Below are 10438 nucleotides of genomic sequence, written 5' to 3'. Positions count from 1 at the left end.
ATGAAGCTTCCTGTCTCCACCTATATCCTTCCTTTGTCCCGCCCCCCCTGACATCAGTCTGAAGAAGGGTCTCGACCCGAAACGTCACCCATTCCTTCTCTCCTGACCTGCTGAGTTACTCCAGCATTTTGTGCATGAACTAAGGGAGCTCAGGCAGCGAGAGACGGGGACCAGTTGAAGAGCGGAACCATTGTGCTGGGCTTGGCTGCAGTGGGGGCGGCGGCGGGTTTGGGACCGGGGGACCGGGGGACTGATGTGGGTGCGGGCTGCCGTGCACCGAGGCCTGGGGGCGGCCGCCGCCGCTCCGAGACCCCGGGCCCAGGGCATCCCCGACCCCGGCCGGTGGTGGTGGGGCTCCCCGCCGAGCAGGGCGTTCAACGACGGGGAAGAAGCGGCCGAGCCCGGCGAGCGGCAGCAACTGGAGGAGTTAATCAGGTGTGCGGGGAGGACCTGCCTGCAGTCGCTGGTTCACACCGGAGACCCGCACACACGATGCTGGACTGGAGTAGAGTAGCACAGCCCAGCCCGGTTCAGCCCAGCACAGCTCAGCCCGGTTCAGCTCAGCTCAGCCCGGTTCAGCTCAGCTCAGCCCGGTTCAGCTCAGCCCAGCCCGGTTCAGCTCAGCTCAGCCCGGTTCAGCTCAGCCCAGCCCGGTTCAGCTCAGCTCAGCCCGGTTCAGCCCAGACAGCTCAGCTCAGCTCAGCCCGGTTCAGCTCAGCTCAGCCCGGTTCAGCCCAGACAGCTCAGCTCAGCTCAGCCCGGTTCAGCCCAGACAGCTCAGCCCGGTTCAGCCCAGCCCGGTTCAGCTCAGCTCAGCCCGGTTCAGCTCAGCTCAGCCAGGTTCAGCCCAGACAGCTCAGCCCGGTTCAGCCCAGACAGCTCAGCCCAGCCAGGTTCAACTCAGCCCGGTTCAGCCCAGCCAGGCTCAGCCCAGCCCGGCTCGGCCCAGCCCAGCACAGCTCAGCCCAGTCCAGCCAGGCTCAGCACAGCCAAGCACAGCTCAGAACAGCTCCCTTCTCACCCACTCCGTCTCTCCAGAGATGCTGCCCGTCCCGCTGAGTTTCTCCAGCATTGTGTGTCTCCCGTGTAAACCAGCATCCGCAGTGCCTACACTTAGTGACTCACTAAATTGTGCATCAACTAACTAACCTGTATAATTAACCAAAACGATGCTAAGTTATTAATCCTGGTGTTTCAGTGCCCTACAGATTTGAAACAGGCCCTTCGGCCCGTCTCGTCCATGCTGACCCAGATGACAATTGACAACAGGTGCAGGAGGAGGCCATTCGGCCCTTCAAGCCAGCACGCCATTCAATGTGATCATGGCTGATCATTCTCAATCAGTACCCCGTTCCTGCCTTCTCCCCATACCCCCTGACTTCTGAAGAAGGGTCTCGACCCGAAACGTCACCCATTCCTTCTCTCCCGAGATGCTGCCTGACCTGCTGAGTTACTCCAGCATTTTGTGAATAAATCCCCCTGACTCCGCTATCCTTAAGAGCTCTATCCAGCTCTCTCTTGAAAGCGTTCAGAGAATTGGCCTCCACTGCCCTCTGAGGCAGAGAATTCCACAGATTCACAACTCTCTGATTGAAAAGGTTTTTTCTCATCTCCGTTCTAAATGGCCTACCCCTTATTCTTAAACCCCTTATGGCCAAATAAACTGGGTCCGAATGTTTTGATGCTGTTAAAACTCCCAACATGTGCTTACAGGGAAATACTTCCAGTTATGTTTTGATGTCAATTCTGCAGGAAACCAGCAATAAGTTGAATTATTTAAATAATTATTGAATTATTTAACTATCTGTTCTAGATAGTTTGTTGGGATCTGAGACCTTTTTTATCCATGTGGATGTTGTTCGCATTTATTGGCCTTCCTTAAATGTCCCTGAACTGAAGGCATATTTACCTGCCACACTTTGTCCTGCCTCTGCTCTCTCCCCTCTAAAATCAGTCTGAAGAAGGGTCCCTGAAATGTCACCGATCCATGTTCTCCAGAGATGCTGCGTGACCACGCTGAGTTTCTCCAGCACATTACGTCCTTTTGCGTAAACTAGCATCTACAGTTCATTGTTTCTACACAATTAAGATTCAGCTACGCTGCTGATGGGCTGGAGTCAGATGGGGACATTGATTAATAGTTGCTGATTTACACCCCCCCCCCCCCCCCCTCAACCTTTCAGGACAAGAGTGAACCAGATAGTTAGTTCATGACACAAAAGGCCAGAGTAACTCAGCGGGTCAGGCAGTATCTCTGGTGAAAAGGGATACGTCTTACAATTTTAATTGTGTAGAAACAAAGAACTGTAGATGCTTCAGGTCGAGACCCTTCTTCAGACCGAGAATCGGGGGAGAGGGAAACTAGAGGTATGAAAAGGTGCAGAACTAATCAGAGTGATGGTCACGGAGCCCACAATGGTCCATTGTTGGCTGTGGAGGAGATGATAACAAAGGGATATAAACAGTGAAACTAGCAGGGTGGGGAAGGGATGGAGGGAGAGGAAATGCAAAGGTTACTTGAAATTAGAGAAATCAAAATTCTCTATACAGGAATGGGTGACGTTTCATGTCAAGGCCCTTCTTCAGACAAAGGCACAGAGAAGATTTACGAGGATGTTGCCAGGTCTTGAGGGTGTGAGAAGTGTAGGGAGAGGTTGAGTAGGCTGGGATTCTATTCCTTGTAGCACAAGAGGATGATGGGTGATTGTGTAGAGGTGTATAAAATCACGAGGGGAATAGATCGGGAAGATGCACAGTCTCTTGCCCAGAGTAGGGGAATCGAGGACTAGAGGACATAGGTTTAAGGTGAAGGGGAAACAATTTAAGAGTAATCTGAGGAGTAACTTTCTCACACAAAGGGTGGTGGGTGTATTGAACAAGCTGCCAGAGGAGGTAGTTGTGGCAGGGACTATCCCAACATTTAAGAAGCAGACAGGTACACGGATAGCATAGGTTTGGAGGGATATAGGCCAAACGCGGGCAGGTGTGACTAGTATAGCTGGGACATGTTGGCCGGCGTGGGCAAGTTGGGCCGAAGGGCCTGTTTCCACACAGTATCACTCTATGACTCTATTAACCGAACCAAATAGTCTGCTCTGAAGCGTCACTCAGATGAAAAAAAAGTTTAAACAATGTTTGCAATGATACATGATTAGTTTGTACCACATGTAAAATATGTTTTTTTGACAAGTGGAATTTTGGAAGGATCATGCTCAGTATCTCCCCTCAACCTGCAGGGCTGAGAAGAGAAAGTGGAGAGCCATTAAATACCGAAAAATTCAGGCGGAGTTTGAGAGTGGCGGAGCTCCTCCGAGAACTCTAACTACAGAGGCCCTGCAGCAAATCAGGTAAACGTCACACAGACGCACCGCAGAAAGCATCTGATCGGGATTGGAGTCCTATCGGGATGCAACATATGTCCCCCTCTATATCAAAAATCTTCTAACCCACCACTCAAACACCAGGCCCCTCAGGTCGGCCGACTTGGGGCTACTGACTATCCCGCGGTCTAGGCTTAAGCTCAGGGGTGACCGCGCTTTTGCACATCCCTCTCCCCATCGTTCCTTTCCCCATCCCTCTCCCCATCAGAACTGCCCCCTCCCTCGACTCCTTTAAGTCCAGGCTCAAAACCTACTTCTATTCCCTAGCGTTTGAGGCCCTCTGAGGGGGCGCTGTGAACTGTTTATGTATGTGCTGTTAGGTTTGTGTGCTATTGTATGTTCTTTTTTAGTACCTGCACTGATGTACAGCACTTTGGTCAACGTGGGTTGGGTTTAAATGTGCTATACAAATAAAATTGACTTAACTTGAGTTGACTAACATATCATGTGTGAAATGTAAATGGAGTCAGTGGGGTGGGGTGGGGAAGGAAGGGGGTGCTGGAAACCAGAGCACTCAGGGAGACCCATGTGGTCACATGACGAACGTGCAAACTCCACACAGACAGTGCCTGAGTCAGGATCGATCCCGGGTGTTTGGACCGAAGATAGACACAAAATTCTGTCGTAACACAGCGGGTCAGGCAGCATCTGTGGAGAGAAGGAATGGGTGAGGTTTCGGGTCGAGACCCATCTTCAGACTGAAAGTCACAGGAAAGGGAAACTAGAGATACAGAAGATGATGTAGAGAGATAAAGAACAATGAATGAAAGATATGCAAAAAAGGAACGATGTTAAAGGAAACAGGCCATTGTTGGGTGAAAATGAGAAGCTGGTGCAACTTGGGTGGGAGTGGGGAGGGATAGAGAGAGAGGGAATGCTGGGGTTGCTTGAAGTTAGAGAAATCAATATTCATACCACTCGGTATTTATTCACAAAATGCTGGAGTAACTCAGCAGGTCAGGCAGCATCTCGGGAGAGAAGGAATAGGTGACGTTTCGGGTCGAGACCCTTCTTCAGACTGAAGAAGGGCCTTGACCCGAAACATCACCCCTTTTGAAGGTCCTCGACCCGAAACGTCACCCATTCCTTCTCTCCTGAGATGCTGCCTGACCTGCTGAGTTACTCCAGCATTTTGTGAATAAATACCTTCGATTTGCACCAGCATCTGCAGTTATTTTCTTACACTTTATACCACTCGGTTGTAAGCTAAGCTGTCCAAGCAAACTATGAGGGGGTGTTCCTCCAATTTGTGTTTCGTCTCACTGTGACAATGGATGAGACCTGGGACAGAAAGGTCAGTGTGGGAATGGGAAGGGGAATGAAAGTGTTTAGCATCTCGGCGATCAGGTAGGTTCAGGCGGGCCTGCTACTTTCCCTACATGCTAGAGGGCTACTTTATTTGTCCATCTTCTCCTTCCCACTAAATACCAAGTGCCGGTGTGATCCGAGGATATTTAGTTCGACGGTCTGCTCCCTCTCTCCCCGTGTTCGGTGCTGATACGGCTTGCTGATGTGTTGCAGGTTTTTGAAGGCACAGTCTCCGGAGGAGTGGAGCCTGTCACAGCTGGCCGAGGGGTTTTCGGTGAGCGAGGACGTCATCCGGAAAGTTCTGCGGAGTCGGTTCGTCCCTTCGCCGGCGAGGAGGGTGAAACAAGATTCGAAGGCGGCAGCACTGAGCCCGACTCTCTCTCCCCGAGCGAAGCAACCGGCCACCGGTTTACCACGCCGCTCTGCCCCAGCCGACTCCAAACTGGTTGCGGATCAGGTGCCTCTGGCCAGACTATCTCAGGGGCCAGACGCACTTCCCGCTCTCCCTCAGAGCAGAGCCAGGGAGAAGGAGGTGGGAAGGTCCAAGCCAATCCAGCAGAGAATATGCGTCGAGCTGGCCGACCAGGGTGGGGTTGGGAAGGCCAGCGCCAGGAGGAAGGAAGCCACTGGCAAAGGGAGGGGACAGGGCAGTGAACTCGCTGGCACGTCCAGCGATGAGCAGCTTGCGTCCGCTGGAAAAATGGACCCGGAATTGGAGGAACCCGCTGCCAGAGGGCAGGAAAATCACATCATCGTTGTCCAGAGAGACCACGAGTTTTATGACCAGGATGGCAATTTTCTTTATAGGATTAATAAACCCTTAGATAATCCCAAACCGGAAGCCTGACATGCATTTAGGGTTTGTGAAAGAGGTGCTTCGCCTCTGGCGGTGAGGCTTGGCTCCACGACCGTCTGATGGGAGCTCTGCCCAAGGAGCCACGCTCATACACAACCACAGCACTGCCTGTCAGCATCCCACAGCACGAGACCGCACCCTGTGACTGTCGGTTGCTTCTGATCCCTCGCCCGAGCGGGCCGTTCTCTGCATTGTGTGAAACTCCGCACGGTGGCGCGACGGTAAGTTGCTGCCTTACAGCGGCAGAGACCCGGGTTTGATCCTGACCACGGGTGCTGTCTGTACCGAGTTTGTACGCTCTCCCCGTGACTGCGTGGGTTTTCCCCGGGTGCTCCGGTTTCCTCCCACACTCCAAAGACGTGCAGGTTTGTCGGCCAATTGGCTTCGGTTGTAAATTGTCCCTCGTGTGTAGGATAGTGCTAGTGTACCGGGTGATCGCTGGTCGGCGCGGACTCGGTGGGCCGAAGGGCCTGTTTCTGCGCTGTACCTCTATCTGCACGATGGAGGACAACTTGCACCTGGGCGGATGGACATTCTGACGCTGATCACGGCTGGGAACAGGACTTGGTTGGCATGCTAGCAGGTCTGTGATTGAACTACCTTATTCTGGGAAGTGCATGCCCTGATTGAGATAGTGGGAATCTGATCTGGAGGGAGTAGCAACAGACATGTTGGGTATCAGCTGTGGAAACCTTGGGTGGATGATATTGAGTGCTGAAGCCATTGGGAGTTGCTGCCTCAGCAAGCACTTTGTATTAAACAAGAATGTCTACGGTCAAAGCTTTTGAGATGCTTCTGCTAATGTTCTCGGGATGGATGTAATAAACTGAAATTAAAACCAATTCTCGTCATCCTTCAGTGGTGTGTGGTTCTTTCAGTATTATGTTAAAACGTTTGTATGCACCATCCCTTCACACACCCTCAAGGCACGGTGGCGCAGCGGTAGAGTTGCTGCCTTACAGCGAATGCAGCGCCGGAGACTCAGGTTCGATCCTGACTACGGGCGTACAGGTTTGTAGGTTAATTGACTGGGTAAAATGTAAAAATTGTCCCTAGTGTGTGTAGGATAGTGTTAATGTGCGGGGATCGCTGGGCGGCGCGGACTCGATGGGCCGAAGGGCCTGTTTCCACGCTGTATCTCTAAATCTAAAAATAAAATAATTTAAAAACTGGCTTGGTGGACTCTGCAGGCCAGCTGCTATTTCTGATAGAAATAAAGAACTGCAGACGCTGGTTAGTACACAATAGGACAAATTGCTGGAGTAACTCAACAGGTCAGGCGGTGTCTTTGGAGAACACGAATCAGAATCAGAATAGCCTTTATTGTCATCCAAAAAAACAAGTCTATTGGACGAAATTCAGACACCCACAGTCCAAGAGCAATAAAAAATAAGCAATACACACACAATCACAAACCAACACAAAACAAAAAAGAGAAAGATCCATCACAGTGAGTCTCCTCCAGTCACCTCCTCACTGTGATGGAAGGCCAGAATGTCTTTTCTCTTCCCCTGCCGTCTTCTCCCGCGGTCAGTCTGTTGTAGATGACGTTTTGGGTCAAGACCTTTAGACTATTTCCGTGGCCTGGGGGAGATGCAGTACGGTGTTTATCTGTGTGTGGGGTTGCAGCCCTTGGATATTTGAAGGGGGACTTTCAGCTGGTGCTTGCAGTTCAGCCTCTCCTAGCCTTTGGGCACCTAGTGTGGATGGGGGTGAATCAATCATGTGTTCATCTCCTCAGTCTTCTGGGCCTGGCCAAGATGCCATTCATAGGTCCAGGCACCAACTGTTGAGCAGTCTGTCTGAGCCAATTGTCAGAGGTTTTGTGTGGCATTGGCTCTGGAAGAGTGTCTTTTCTGGACCACCCATATCAAAGCAATGGCCAAGAAAGCACACCAACACCTCTACTTCCTGAGAAGGCTTAGGAAGTTTGGCATGTTCCCAACAACTCTCACCAACTTCTACAGATGCCCCATAGAAAGCTTTGGTTTGGGAACACCTCCAACCAAGACCTTAAGAAATTGCAGAGAATTGTGGATGCAGCCCAGACCATCACACAAACGAACTTCCCTTCCCTTGACTACTTACACATGCTGCCTGCACAAGGCCACCAGCATAATCAAGGACCAGTCTCACCCTGGTCTCTCCCACTACCCTCTACCACCAGGCAAAAGGGACAGAAGTGTGAAAACGCACAATCTCCAGATTCAGGGACAGTTTCTTCCCAGCCATTATCAGGCAACTGAATCATCCCACCACAACCAGAGAGCAGTGCTGAACTATCTACCTCATTGGTGACCCTCGGACTATCCTTGATCGGACTTTGCTGCCGTTACCTTGCGCTAAAAGTTATTCCCTTATCGAGTCTTATCGAAGGGAAATCGAGGACCAGAGGACATAGGTTCAAGGTGAAGAGGAAAAGATTTAATAGGAATCTGAGGGGTAACTTTTTCATACATAGGGTGGTGGGGTGGGTGTATGGAACAAGTTGCCAGAGGAGGTAGTTGAAGCTGGGACTATCCCAATTTTTAAGAAACACAGGTACAGGTTTGGAGGGATAGGACAGGTTTGGAGGGATTTAGACCAAGCGCAGGCAGGTGGGACTAGTGCAGCTGGGACATGTTGGCCGGTGTGGGTCAGTTGGGCCGAAGGGCCTGTTTCCACACTGTATCACTCTTATGTATCTATACACTGTAAATGGACCATTTGGAATCATGTATTGTCTTTCTGCTGACTGGATAGAACGCAACAAAAGGTTTTCACTGTACAATATACTAAACTGAACTAAATATCCAGATGTGCTCAGGGAGGGATGAGATGACACCTACTGGTTTACTGATGGCCTAGCCGAAGTCAGGGGAAGCATGCCACAGGAGTTGCTGTGTTCAACTCACTGTCACTGCACTGAGTAGCTCCTTCAGTGACAAACTCCTCCACCCCAAGTGCGTGAAGGAGAGATATAGGAGGTCCTTCCTTCCCGCTGCTGTGAGACTGCACAACCAGCACTGCTCCCAGCAGACGAATCAACAATAACAGCTAAGAACACACAGAAAACCAACGACAATTTATCCTTGTCTTTACTTTTATTTATAACGAATGATCCACTTTGCTGCTGTAACACTAAATTTCCCCGGTGTGGGACGAATAAAGGAATATATTATTATTAAGGCTAGCCAAGGAGGATTCAATATTTTGTTTTAAGGACACAAAGTGCTGGAGTAACTCAGCAAGTCAAGCAGCATTCCAGGAGAACATGTATAGATGACACTTTGGGTCCGGACCCTTCAGAGCTGCTGAGTTATTCCAGCACTTTAAAAAGTGCTGACCTTTCATCTGAACTGACAAAAAATTTAAAAAATCCAAAATGTTTAAGTTGTAGAGGGTGTGACAGAATGGTTTAGTTTATTATCACTTGTATCGAGGCACAGTGGAAAACTTTGTGTGAGTAGAAGGGTGGAGATTGTCAAGGCGATTGTCAGTCTGAAGAAGGGTCTCGACCCGAAACATCACCCTTTCCTTCTCTCCCGAGATGCTGCCTGACCTGCTGAGTTACTCCAGCATTTTGTGAATAAGGAGATTGTCAAGGGTTCTGATGAGTCTTCAGTTTGAAATGTTACCTGTTTATTTTCCCCCATACACTCCCTGACCTGCTAACACAAAAAGCTGGAGTAACTCAGCTGGTCAGACAGCATCTATGGAGAAAAGGAATAGGTGGAGACCCTTCGGGTGGAGACCCTTCTTCAGAATGCGAAGGTATTTATTCACAAAGTGCTGGAGTAACTCAGCAGGTCAGGCAGCATCTCAGGAGAGAAGGAATGGGTGACGTTTCGGGTCGAGACCCTTCTTCAGACTGATGTCAGGGGGGCGGGACAAAGGAAGGATATAGGTGGAGACAGGAAGATAGAGGGAGATCTGGGAAAGGGGGAGGGGAAGAGAGGGACAGAGGAACTATCTAAAGTTGGAGAAGTCAGCCAGCCAGCGGGACCCCCCCACTGGCCACATCTTCCCATCCCCTCCCCTCTCTGCGTTCCGCAGAGACCGTTCCCTCCGTAACTCCCTGGTCCACTCGTCCCTTCCTACCCAAACCACCCCATCCCCGGGCACTTTCCCCTGCAACCGCACGAGATGCAACACCTGTCCCTTTACCTCCCCCCTCAACTCCATCCAAGGACCCAAACAGTCTTTCCAGGTGAGACAGAGGTTCACCTGCACCTCCTCCAACCTCATCTATTGCATCCGCTGCTCCAGATGTCAACTTATTTACATCGGCAAAACCAAACGCAGGCTCGGCGATCGCTTCGCTCAACACCTGCGCTCAGTCCGCCTTCACCAACCTGATCTCCCGGTGGCTGAGCACTTCAACTCCCCCTCCCATTCCCTGTCTGACCTTTCTGTCATGGGCCTCTTCCAGTGCCATAGTGAGGCCCACCGGAAATTGGAGGAACAGCACCTCATATTTCGCTTGGGCAGCTTGTAGCCCAGCGGTATGAACATCGACTTCTCCAACTTTAGATAGTTCCTCTGTCCCTCCCTTCCCCTCCACCTTCCCAGATCTCCCTCTATCTTCCTATCTCCACCTATATCCTTCCTTTGTCCCGCCCCCCTGACATCAGTCTGAAGAAGGGTCTCGACCCAAAACGTCACCCATTCCTTCTCTCCTGAGATGCTGCCTGACCTGCTGAGTTACTCCAGCATTTTGTGAATAAAAAGAATTTCATTGTTCTGTTTCGGGACAAATGATAATAATAACTCTTGACAAAATCTAACTATATATATATATAGTTAGATTTTGTCAAGAGTTATTATTGTCATTTGTCCCGAAACAGAATGAAATTCTTTTTATTCACACAATGCTGGAGTAACTATGTATATATATAGTATATATATATATATG

At 50.4% G+C, this 10438-nt stretch overlaps 1 protein-coding gene across 1 annotated transcript; it reads left to right on the top strand.

Annotated features, from left to right (window-relative positions):
* The first annotated feature begins 220 nt into the window (after window positions 1-220).
* On the top strand, window positions 221-6389 carry ngrn (neugrin, neurite outgrowth associated). Its single transcript, XM_078429933.1, has 3 exons — window positions 221-435; window positions 3237-3347; window positions 4902-6389. The coding sequence occupies exons 1-3, from the start codon at window positions 254-256 to the stop codon at window positions 5533-5535; spliced, it is 927 nt and encodes a 308-aa protein (XP_078286059.1). The 5' UTR covers window positions 221-253; the 3' UTR covers window positions 5536-6389.
* Window positions 6390-10438: the final 4049 nt, after the last annotated feature.

This window comes from Rhinoraja longicauda, chromosome 38 (assembly GCF_053455715.1).
Source record: "Rhinoraja longicauda isolate Sanriku21f chromosome 38, sRhiLon1.1, whole genome shotgun sequence".
NCBI classification, from domain to species: Eukaryota; Metazoa; Chordata; class Chondrichthyes; order Rajiformes; family Arhynchobatidae; genus Rhinoraja; species Rhinoraja longicauda.
Note: the sequence above shows the minus strand (reverse complement) of the source record. Positions and strands in the feature narration are given on the sequence as shown.

Excerpts from the sequence above, each read along its gene's own strand:
- ngrn (XM_078429933.1), top strand. The coding sequence starts at position 254 with ATGTGGGTGCGGGCTGCCGTGCACCGAGGCCTGGGGGCGGCCGCCGCC. Across the intron at positions 436-3,236 it reads CAACTGGAGGAGTTAATCAG|GGCTGAGAAGAGAAAGTGGA; the intron begins GTGTGCGGGGAG and ends CTCAACCTGCAG. Across the intron at positions 3,348-4,901 it reads GAGGCCCTGCAGCAAATCAG|GTTTTTGAAGGCACAGTCTC; the intron begins GTAAACGTCACA and ends GATGTGTTGCAG.